Source organism: Cucumis sativus, chromosome 1 (genome assembly GCF_000004075.3).
Source record: "Cucumis sativus cultivar 9930 chromosome 1, Cucumber_9930_V3, whole genome shotgun sequence".
Classification (NCBI taxonomy): Eukaryota; Viridiplantae; Streptophyta; class Magnoliopsida; order Cucurbitales; family Cucurbitaceae; genus Cucumis; species Cucumis sativus.
In genome coordinates, this window is record NC_026655.2 from 5,236,213 (window position 1) to 5,248,127 (window position 11,915).

An 11,915-nucleotide genomic window follows, 5' to 3' on the forward strand; every position below is an offset into this window, starting at 1 on the left:
ACATTTTTAAAACTCTGAAACCAACACTTTATCCGACTTTTGGTATTAAAAATTTGGCTTCTGATCTATGTGTTAATAATGAAAAATTGATTCCTCCTCTCTCCCATTTTTGCACTTTGTTCTTTGTTTGTTGCCGATGAAACCTTTCTTCTTTGGCATTTCAGAGTTTTCCTCTTGTTTTCTACTTCTGGGTTTTCTTCATTGAGCTGGGATTTTCACGCCATTGCGATCCTGTCCTTGTAAGAATCAACCCCTTCCCTTTTCCCTTTCTCTTTGGGGGAAAAGAACCATTTTTCATTCAAATATTAATATTTGGTCAAGTGGGTAGGACGTGGATCTTCAAACAACTCCTGTTTTAGACCATATCGAAAGGGATTAGATTTTGGGATGTCTGTCTAATATTATTTCCTTCTTGTTTGGTTTGATATCTGGTGAATGCTCCTATTTGGTTGAGTGGGGGAGAAGGAAAAGGCTTATTTCTTTATTTATTCTTGTCGGCGTTGTCCTTTTCTCCTTGTCTATAAGTTAAAAGAGGGGCTATTTGTTTAGAAATATTACTGTGGATGATGGATTATACCCTTTGAGTATGCCATCGCTTAGGCATTGGAGTCATCTATCAGACAACTTTAAATATTATCTTCTTCTGTATATGATGTTAAGGATTGAACTCTGATCCTCCTGTTTAATCTAGATCTTAATGAACAAGGAGATCTAGTTTCTTGTAAGGCCTTGTCATTAGATGGTTTATTTCAAAATTTGTATAGTTTGTGGAGTTGCTTAAAAAGTTGTAAGTTTGCTTTATTTGTTTCTGTGGATGCATTGGCAACTATAGTTGTATAATACAGCCCCTTGATTATCATGTTCTTTTGTTTATATTGTTAAAACTCTGTGGAAGTCTTGTTTCTATAGTTTGTCTATATAATTTGGTTTATTTGGTTGATGCAAAATTTTCTGCTTATTGTGGAGCATGTGGGTGAGATTATATGCTGTTATAGTTTTACTTGTCTGACAAGAGAAGTAATGCAATTGAGCAATTCTTGGCAGGCTTTCTCTTGAAATATTTGAGGTGTTGGAATTTGAAATGTCGTCTCCAAACAAGCGGAGAGATATGGATGTCATGAAATTGTAAGTTGATTGACAAGTGAGGTTTTCTCTTCGGTTTCTTATTGATTGCTGCTACAATCAGTTTTAGTTCTTGCATGTATGATATGTTCATACTATGAGATCAACTGCAGAAAATTAATGGAAAACTATGAGGAAGGTGCTGATACCTGATCTTGAGAAATTATAATGTAATCCAGGATTTTGGGGTATGCAGTTGAAGGACAAGAAGAATCAACTGGAAAAAATAATCTTGTTGAAGTGTAATGACTGTGAAACTTGAAAGTATGCGGTGTTGGAGCTAATGCTGAAGTTTTTCTTTTTCTAAATAACGTTGTTTTTTTGACAGTGATATTAAAATGCTGAAACTATTTTCCCTTGATGAATTGTAAGAGAAATTAAGGAATGATTTACTTGCTTAGGGCTGTCTGGCCTACCATTATGAAGTTAGACGATCCTAGGGAAGCTTAGTTTAGACATAATTTTGGAGTAGTAATCTACTTAATTTTCATTGTATTTCATCCATGATTAGAAAATCATGTAATTGATGTTTCGGATGACCATGATTGAATTGTTTTCGGACTTCGCCAGTTTATCTAATTAATAGGAGCTCTCCTATGCACTAAAGGTTTTCAATTCTCTTTACATAGATTCCCATTGTACTTTCTTAAGTTGAAGGTGTTGATTGTTGTTTCTTTGTTGAAATTTTCATATATTAAATCCAGGATGATGAGTGATTACAAAGTGGAGATGATCGACGATGGGCTTAGCGAATTTAATGTTGAATTCAACGGTCCAAAAGAAAGTATTCCCTATTCTAATTTGTCTGCTTCTATTACATGTATTTCTAGTTGCTTCAATGTGTAGGGCTGGTGCTGAGAAGTGTATTGCAGGTTTCCAAGTGATTTTTCATTTTCTTGAGAGCTTTAGTTTCTATGAATATGCATATGGATGAATAGCAGAGTTTTCCTCTTAACTAGCTGTTGAACTTCCAAGTGATGCTACCTTGTTAAGTTCTTTTGGCACCAATCGTTTCAACTCTTAATTTAGTCTCATTTAGAATGTTAAATTACGTGGGGTAACCCTTGAGCTTTAAATCGGATTCATAACATCAAAGTCTTAGAATATTTAACTTTTATGGTGAATTCTAGTGCTGATGTAGTTCTCATCTATTCGCTTCATATACATTACTCATGAGCAGTTTATCTGCTTGAACATTCTGATATACAAAATGGCTGCAACAATGACAGGTGTATACGAAGGTGGAGTTTGGAAAATCCACGTTGAACTTCCTGATGCTTATCCGTACAAGTCCCCATCTATTGGGTTTGTGAACAAGATATATCATCCAAATGTTGATGAACTGTGAGCAACCTAGACCTCACATAGTGTGCCTCTCAACTTGTTTAAGATTGTTATGTTTTCACTCTAGTGCACTACTATCTCTTATTTTTACAAGGTAGAAGTTTCTCAATGGTCTAAAATTTCCTTTCCACTTGCAGATCTGGTTCTGTCTGCCTGGATGTGATTAACCAAACTTGGAGTCCAATGTTTGGTAACTTTATATCAATTATCATTTTACTTCTTCAAGCTCAAAACCTGACATGAATGTTGACTGACAAGCTTTTTTTCTTTACTTTTTTGTTGCATATTTCTGTTTTCCAGACCTATTGAATGTTTTTGAAGTTTTCCTTCCACAGCTTTTGCTATATCCCAATCCTTCAGATCCCCTTAATGGCGACGCAGCATCTCTAATGTTAAAAGACAGAAGCCAATACGATCAGAAAGTCAAAGGTACGAGTTCATTCTGCAAATTCTCTACTATGGACTTGAGGTTTATGTGTTTTGCATAAAAGTATACTTTTATCTTTGTATTTAGATTTAGGTATCACATTTAGTAAGAATATTGCATAGCACAATGGAGATTTGCATTTGAAACTATTATTAATATGTTGAATATGTTATCTGAAACTCGAGTGATCAACAAGTTGGAATCCAAGGTGAAGTACTCTGTTCTTTTTGTTGTAGCTATAAGCTAACACGCCATTGGTAAACTACATAAATCTGCTTGTCGATTTTCTTGCTTGATTCGTTCTTCATAACATAATGGATAGGGTTTCAATTTGAGAAATGAGCATTTAGAATATTTACAAAACTGTGGAAACAAAAAAAACGTATGGATGTACAAGACAAGGGTGAGACCAAGTCCTCGAAAGTGCGAATTGAGTAAAGTTTTGATGAGATGTAAATGAAAGTACATATTGTTAGTGTGCTGTTTGGTATGACAGAGTACTGCGAACGCTATGCAAAAAGGGAAAACGTGACGAATTCAGGTGCAGAAGATGAGAGTGAAGAAGATGTAAGTGATGATGAAAGTGATTCAAGCGACAATGATATTGCTGGTCATGTTGATCTCTAAAGGCCTTACTAGATTCACACTCTCTCATTCAGACAAAAAAATGAAGAAACACATGAAATGATGTGTTCCATTACATGGTTTGTTTGGAATGAATGGATATTTCTGTTTGTTTTTGCCAACTTACAATTAGGCTGTAAAATAATGAATGGTTTTCATGTTTTGGGGGTAAGTGGAAGTACACTCCTATATGATGTTGAAATGTTAGTTTGTATCTTAAATTAATGCCACAAACTCTGTTCGCTACTTGGTGCTTTGAATCCTTCCATCATAGAGTTTGTGTATCATGTGCATAACAATAGTAAGGTAATCGACAAAAAAATTTATCTTTCAAACTAACTCACGCTCGAGCTAGATATTGATAATGATACATTTTCCTCTACAATGCATTTAGAATATAAATGATTATATACAATCCCGAATTCTCGTATGCTTAAAATACTTCTATACAAGCATGAATTAAAAATAGTGATTTTTTTTTTCTCTATTTCCAGTAGGAATTACTAGATAAATTTTCTTTTGTACAGTAACTTTGTTTAAGTGATTTGAATAATTTGAAATGAACTACAGTGACAATAGTTGTACATCACTCTCAAATAATCTAAATTGATAAACTCCCAAAAGTTTAAAAAATTGTTTTGGAAAAATTGAAAATGTTTAGTGGAAAATAAGGATATAAAATTCCAAATAATAAACTGATTAAGTTGTAAAAAAATTCTAAATTCTGAATAAAGAAAAAGAAAAATGATGTAACAAAGTTTAGGAGAGTAGGCTTCAATTATGCACTTATAGTCTCTAAATTCTGATTTTTTTCAATTATGCACTCATTTTGCCTAAAAGATTCAAGATAAACAAAGGTAAAATTTTGTATACGAGAATTATGTTCGATCTCTTGTTATCTCGATTGCTCGTGATCTTGCTTGTCATGCCTGTCAACACAATTGGAATGAAACTTCGTTGGAAGATCGATCAACCCACGGGTCCTTAGCTTTGTGCACATTGATGCTCTTTTACGATAATTTTTGTTTTGTTTTTTGTTCTAATACATAAATGGTGGACCTCGTGACTTAATTTGTTTTCTTTTCAATATGTAGAAAATTTATACATTCGACTTCTTGATCAATAAATATACACTAAACAATTTCAAATAAATGTCGATTGATTGTCAACGTAGATGAATTATAAAAATTATATTTTAATTAATAAATAGATAACATGATTTTTAAACAAATCAATAATGTATACTATATTTACATTATTAACATTCTTTTTATGTGTATATTGTGTTTATAGAGTTTTTTTTACGAAATAATGAAAATGTTGATTCACTTTTGTGCAATATCGAATACATCCACGTAAATGTAAAAACGTTAACAAAAACATACCAATGAAAAATAAATACAATTGGAATATAAACGTTACTATGACTTGAAAATGTGACGGAGTATTTATATAAAATACTCAAATTAATAAAAGTTCGGATGGTTTTGCAATCAAATTTGATTAGGAAACAGCATGAAGACCAAGATATAATATTTTAATATGATATAGTGTCATTATGAAATAAGCATGAACACCACAAAAAAAGTTTCCAAAAAAGAGAAAGAAAGAATGAACACTAAAAAGACCAGATTGCAAGGCATTAAAGGTCACGTCCAAATCATTAAACTTCTATGGCATAATGATATTTTCTTTCTCCAATGAATATGTATAATATATATTAAGACAAAAACTAATAATTTCTTTGTAATGAAGAAGTTTGACCTATTGATTCTCACGAGATTTATACCATCGAGTTCATAGAAAAGCCAAAAGTTCTGCCAAAGGTGGGGTGACCTAATTAAAGAATCCCGAGAAACCAACCAAACCTTTTCAACTTGGACAAATCCCCCCTCTCTAATACACATTTTATTTTAACATATGTGGTATTTCAAGTCAACCTACATCCATCCCTAAGTAACTTTGAAGAACAATTTGTCTAATCCTATGATATTTGTTAGGAGTACAAACAAAGTTAAAATATTTGTTAGAGACGAAAATGATATGAGAATGTTAGAACAATTATCTTTATTGGTATAAAACATTTTGGGTGGTTCAAGAAGTAAAGTTATGAGAACTCATGTCAAATGTAGACAATATCATATCATTGTGAGGCATACAACGATTTCAAACCATAGTAGCAAGTCTTATGGATAGGTATGAGGCCTTTTGGATGGTTCATAAATAAAATTACAAAGGTTTATGTCCAAAGTAGACAATATCATATTATTATAGAGATATGTGAAAGTTTCATTGTTCTTATCAACATTTAGGTGTCAAAGAAATTTACAAGGTATTCATAAGTAAGTAACCACGATATATTCATCCTCATTTCTTTTAAGTCCTTTATTATACATTTATGCCTAGGACCTTTATTAATCACTAGGACATTCATGATAGTTAGGAGTAAACGAGTCTCTTGTTGGGTGTTAGTGATATTATTCACTTAAAGTCAAGTTTGCATAATTTGACTTCTGAAATCTACCAAATGATTCTACACTAGTTAATATAGGAGGTTCTTTCTTTATACGTCCTGAGTCGGTGATATTCTCTACTTCTAACGAATGTGATTAAGTTTTGTATTTTTAACAACATTTTTACCTACCATAGGTAGAGACAAGCGTGTTACAGGAAGACGCATGGTGACGGGTGTTTGAATGGTCATAATCAAAGAGGGTATTCTGAAGCCATGCGTGCAAGGAAAAGTCAGCAAAGACCCCACATATCACCCATTCTCTAAGCCCTTAATTTTATTCCTTTGTCATATTGCTTGAGTTTTAGTGACATATCAATCCAAATTCTTCTGTTCTATACGATACTTTCAAGTCTCTGCTCTGCCCACCTCTCTCTTTCTCTTTGTCTGGTCATTTTCCTCTTTGCTCCTTTCATTTTCTCCTCTCCAATTATCCCTTTAGGATAATTTTTTTGTTAGTTTTTGACTTTGTATTATATCACATGGAAATCAAAGTAAAGAAGTTTCACTTGCTGACTTTAGATTTCATCTTCTCAGTTAATGATGTTGTCCAACTTCAAGTCACCATTAGTGGAAAGAATGTTTTGGTTAGCAGGCTATTAGACAGGGAAATATCATCATTGAAGGTAGATATAATTTTTTTTTTTGTTTCTGATAAATAAAGAGAACACAGGCTCCTGTGGGTAATCAAGTTTCTATTTTAATGGTGGACCTCTAAACTCACTCATTCCATATTCTTTACACATCTTCACCTTTTTCTACCATTCTTTTCTCTAAACTCTTAACCAAAATCTTTGACATATACAAGGAAACAAGAAAAAGAAAATGACTGAAATATCAGGTATTTGTTGAGAGCAGGTGAAAAGAAAGTTGTACCTTGTGATAGTTTGGTAGAAAATGGGCCTTCAAATTGGAAGTTGTTTTGTTAAAATGTATGGAATTCTCAAGTCTCTTCATGCCGCGTTGGAGCTTTGGTTGTTACAATCACTGTAGGGCTCAACTGCCACCTTGATGGCCAATCTCAGCCTCACCCACCTTGTCTTTCACACTAAAAAAACCCAATCAAATCCTAACCCTCTTCCTCTACTTCTGTGGAGAATAAACAATGGAAATCTGAAGATCCCATCTTCACCAGCCAAAGACTCTCTCAGTTTTTTAATGGCTTCCTTCATTTTCTGCATCAAATGGTAGGTAGGTACCATGCAACCACCTCCTTCAACTTAACATATTCTTTCTTTTCTCTCTTTCTCTAATCTCTTTCAGCTTTTTCCACTCAAAAAGCAGAAAGGTTCATCCATTACCTGGAAAAAGAAGAAAAGGAGTGAGTGGTTATTGAGTATAGTATCTCATTTCCTGAGATGCCAAGATTTTTAAATGAAATGAAGCAAAAGGATGGTTATCTGATATACCCATCTCCCCTTTCACCTTTTGATGGTGGCACTGATCCAAAATCAAATGATTCTACACCATCGCCATCATCATCTTCTTCTTTCAGCAGTATCAGCCCAATCCTTCTTCTAGTTATAGTGATTCTAGCAGTCATCTTTTTCATCTCTGGTTTACTCCATTTGCTCGTTCGATTTCTACTAAAAAGATCTTCCCCATCAATCTACCAATCCAATCGATACGCAGAACGGCCTGGATCTCACACACTCCAAAGACAGCTCCAGCAGCTCTTTCGCCTTCACGATTCAGGCCTCGACCAAACCTTCATCGACGCTTTGCCAGTGTTCTTGTACAAAGATATCATGGGTTTAAAAGAGCCATTCGATTGCGCCGTTTGTCTCTACGAATTTTCCGATCAGGACAGGCTGAGATTACTCCCCATCTGTAGCCATGCTTTTCACATCAGTTGCATAGACACATGGCTACTCTCAAACTCCACATGTCCACTCTGCAGGGCCACCCTTTTGGGCTCCAGTTTCCCTTCCGAAAACCCTAATCTCAACGAGATTTTTGGGCAAGAACACAATTATCACAGACAACCAGAAAACACGGTTTCTGGAAATCATCAGAAACGAGTAACAACAACAATGGAGGAATCTGCAGGGGAAATGAGAGTATTGTCTGTGAGACTCGGGAAGTTCAAGAAACTAAACAACGAAGAAGAAGAAGAAGAAGATGATGATGATGATGAAATAGAAGAGAAAGGAGAAAGCAGTAGTCAAAATAACCTTAACGCGAGAAGATGCTACTCAATGGGGACTTACCAATACGTTGTTGGAGAATCAGATTTACAGGTGATGAAGGAGAAGTTAAACATAGAGAATGTAAGAGGAAATGGGGAAATGGACGGGAAGAAAATCAGTGGGAGAAGTAAAGGGGAAAGTTTCTCGGTGTCGAAGATTTGGCAATGGTCGAAGAAGAGTGAGTTGCCAATTACGAGCAGCTCCAACAGTGAATGGAAGACGGCAGTTGTGTGAAATGTTCATCAATGGAGTTCCGAATTGTATCAGACAAATGGGATCAAAATGATTGTTGGTTTCTTCTATTTGATTGAATTCAGTTTTCTGTTAGTAAGGAGCTCTCAAGTTGTGTGTAAAACTTGGAACAATGAAGAACACAATGGTATCCAATTACTCGAGTTTTAGATCTGTCCTAACAATGGCGAATGATGATTTGATCAAATATGGAGTTTTTCAATTTTACGGAAATGTCAATCATTTTTTTTCAGGTTCAAATTAGTAAAATTATATATGAGAATTTTATTTTTGATATCAACTCTCCAAACATATTTACAATTATTTGCATGATTAAAAATATTTATCCTTACTAGAAAAATGGCTAATAAATTACTAATAATTTTTCAATTTTTTCAATTTTTTTTTATTTTTAAAAACAGTTTATTTAAACTAAAATCTAATTTACCTATTTAAATCATATTATTGATGCTTTAATAAATTTCTAAATTAAGTAGCGTTACTTTCTACTTTAGCATTATGCCTTACCATTTCATGGTCAAATATAATAGGAAACATAAATATTTTCACTCTCAATTTTGGTATATTGACAAATAAGAGATTTAAAATTCACTATTTCTGTGTTTAATAATTCTCTAAAAAAAATTTAAACAATTCTGATATTTAACTTTAAGATGAATGATAATGCTAATTAATCTATATTTTTTTATTACTTTTTCACAAATATTTAACACAACTTAAATCTAATTTATTAATTAAACCTAAGTTAAAATTTATGTTTAATAAGACAACTTCCAAAATTTTGTATCTAATATACTTCAAATAATTTTTAGAAAACGTTGAGTAATTCGAATGGCGGTTGTGAAAGTCCAATAAGTTCTTAGAAACTTATTAAACAAACTTCTTTTAGATTTAGACGATTGTGTATAGAAAAATATTATGAAGATGTCATTCGTAAAATTGAATTCTAATTTGTATATGTTTTAAATGCATACATTTACTCAATCATCAAGTATTGGAAGGATGTATATCTTTGGAACTAATATGTTTACTTCACTTTCAATTAAGCCCACTTGTAAACTTGTAATTGGTCCAAAGACTCGATAATTTGTGATATTGTCACTAATTATTGGTCGGAGAAAGACAAATAATTTGTGATGGACCCAAATTTCATACTCAATTGATACATTATTTACATATTGTATATTTTAAAATAGTTTATTGCTTTATGAGAAACAAAACTAGAAGTACAAACAATAATAATTAAACCTTTAATTCCAACCATATACATTTTACGATAACAATAATTTAATTGGAAGAATACATATTACCTAACTCGATTTTTTTTGTTTAAAGAAAACAAACCCAAAAAGGAAAGAAAGAGAGAAAATAAATACACACTCTATCGATTAATAAGAATTTATATAAATAAAACTCTGTGAAATTTGGAATTATACAATTTTTAATTGGAAAAAGAATAAAACAAAATTATATCAACTATAAGAATATAAAGACCCACCCAATCATTTAGCTACACGTCATCCCATTAAAAAAATAGTAAACTATCTTCTTTAACACGCGTACCGACGCCATTGGCGCCTCCCTACTACTTCATCCAAAACAGTCAATTTCCAGCTCATCAGTTGAAAAATACCGCCCGTTCAACTTCACCGGAGAAGACAAGACCCATCACCATCGCCTTCGCCGCCGTATCCTAACCATTCACCGCAGCAGAAGAAGACGATTTCACAGGCGCCGGAGGGATGGCAGCAAACCGGTCTGAGAAGTTCTGAAACCCACCACCAGTATTGTATTCATCCCCATCAAAATCCACATCCCCATTATGCCCCTCGTCGAAATTCAAAGCGTAACTGATAGGGTCATATTGGAATTTTCCAAGCTTAACAGTAGCCGGACGGTTCCTATTGAACCGACGAATAAACGTCTTCCATCTCGGACCGGCGACGATCTCCGACCATTCACGAAGCTTCTTGAGGGATCTGATTCCGCCTGTCCACCAGTGATGATCTTCGCTATCAAACTTGGTGGATTTTGCTTTCGTCTTCACCCGTTCCCACCATGAAAGCTCATCGGAACCCGACCGACTTGGTCCAAAGCAAGGGAAACAAAAACAACTGTAGCGTTTAGAGGTTAAAAGAGCATCGGCGCCATCGATTGATTCTAATTCCTTGAAAGCTCCGTCACGGTCTCCCATGGCCAAAGAAAGAGAAAGAGAAAGAGAGAGAAAGAGGAATTAGGGTTTAGAGAAAAGAATAAGAGTGTTGTATATATTGCGAACGGTGAGTGACCGGAGAGTGCCGGTAGCCGGTGGTTGAATTATCCGAAAGCTAAAGAGGCGTTTTAAAAGAAAAAGAGAAAACGGGTTTATTTAATTAATTTTTTTATAGAGCCGTTGAGTGTGGGAGAGGGAATGATCTGGTGTATCGCGGAGATGTGAGAGAGAGTACAAAGAAAAAAAAAGGAAGTGGGGCCCGGGGGATGAGCTGGCATGAGTAGATTAGAAAAATGAGGCGATGATTAGGGAATGTGGGGTCCCACTTACGGAATCTTTATTCGCTGGCGTTTCTATCCACTGCCTACTGGCACTAACTAATATTCACTATTTTCTTTTTCTCTTTTCTCTCTTCTTTTCTATTTTCATTTCATATTCATATTTTAACTAAAACACAATTATACAACATCAAATATGGATACAATAATGTTGATTTTTCAAAACAATCAAAACTATTTTTTTTTCTTACAATCTAAACATTATTTCTAGACTTCCTGTACAATATTTGTACATTTTTCTTTTTTCTTAGAAAAAGGGTCTATGTTGTTGGTAAATTCAACGTAAATATACTGAATGTAATTAATTAAATGTTTAGAGTTAATTACAATAACAACCAAAATACAAAGAAGCAACAAAAAATACATTGAAGAGTGCAATTGAAAATGGACTTGAATTGATTAGAGAAAGAGGAAGAAAGGAGAAGTATGAAGATAAATAAATAACATTTTCATTGAATTGTTAGGAGAATGTTCAAGTTATGATGTATTTTGCAAGACTTTGTGGATACTCAAACGTGAATACGAAGAATTGATTGATCTAGGGCCTTTTAAATGGATTTGTTAGTTTTATGTTTTAAAAAAACGAGACAAAAATAGATACATAAAGTCACGTGTTAGCTACGTAATTTGAAAATATCTACATTTTAACAAAATATCGTTATCTAACACGTATCGAAGTATGAATGCTTCGTAGATAGGGTTTTGAGGGCATTGACTTTTTTTTTTTTATCTTATTTAAAATAAAAAGTGTCCAACTAGGAGTAGTGCTATAACTCAATTTTTTCAAAAAGAACAAATAAATAAAGAGTATACATCAGATGGACGGTTTTTTGTTCTTTAGAAGTAAAAAAGAAAGAATAAAGTGGACGGTTTTTATTTTGTTTATTTTTCTCTT

At 33.5% G+C, this 11,915-nt stretch overlaps 3 protein-coding genes and 1 long non-coding RNA gene across 9 annotated transcripts; 2 read left to right on the plus strand and 2 right to left on the minus strand.

Moving 5' to 3' along the window:
• On the plus strand, positions 1-3,766 carry LOC101221105 (ubiquitin-conjugating enzyme E2-23 kDa). 5 transcript variants are annotated; one of them, XM_031887714.1, is made up of 8 exons: positions 1-42; positions 165-239; positions 1,045-1,125; positions 1,827-1,906; positions 2,352-2,466; positions 2,604-2,656; positions 2,767-2,895; positions 3,390-3,766. In XM_031887714.1, the coding sequence occupies exons 3-8, from the start codon at positions 1,082-1,084 to the stop codon at positions 3,518-3,520; spliced, it is 552 nt and encodes a 183-aa protein (XP_031743574.1). In that variant the 5' UTR covers positions 1-42; positions 165-239; positions 1,045-1,081; the 3' UTR covers positions 3,521-3,766. The 5 variants fall into 5 exon arrangements, with proteins under 5 accessions (XP_031743574.1, XP_011651465.1, XP_004152466.1 ...); XM_011653163.2 differs by having other exon boundaries at positions 20-239; positions 2,788-2,895; XM_004152418.3 differs by having other exon boundaries at positions 21-239.
• Positions 3,767-6,665: 2,899 nt separating this feature from the next.
• On the minus strand, positions 6,666-7,594 carry LOC116404627. Its single transcript, XR_004217592.1, has 2 exons — positions 7,455-7,594; positions 6,666-7,330 (listed from the first exon to the last, which is right to left on the minus strand). It is a non-coding gene; the product is annotated as an uncharacterized LOC116404627 (long non-coding RNA).
• LOC101221418 (RING-H2 finger protein ATL46) lies at positions 7,080-8,683 on the plus strand. Of its 2 annotated transcripts, none has more exons than XM_011653168.2 (2): positions 7,080-7,220; positions 7,314-8,683. In XM_011653168.2, the coding sequence occupies exon 2, from the start codon at positions 7,388-7,390 to the stop codon at positions 8,450-8,452; it is 1,065 nt and encodes a 354-aa protein (XP_011651470.1). In that variant the 5' UTR covers positions 7,080-7,220; positions 7,314-7,387; the 3' UTR covers positions 8,453-8,683. The 2 variants fall into 2 exon arrangements, with proteins under 2 accessions (XP_011651470.1, XP_004152548.2); XM_004152500.3 differs by having other exon boundaries at positions 7,081-7,216.
• Positions 8,684-9,832: 1,149 nt separating this feature from the next.
• On the minus strand, positions 9,833-10,819 carry LOC105436380. The gene has a single exon (XM_011662051.2). It carries the CDS (start codon positions 10,662-10,664, stop codon positions 10,164-10,166), a length of 501 nt encoding a protein of 166 aa, XP_011660353.1. The 5' UTR covers positions 10,665-10,819; the 3' UTR covers positions 9,833-10,163.
• Between the last annotated feature and the right edge of the window lie 1,096 nt (positions 10,820-11,915).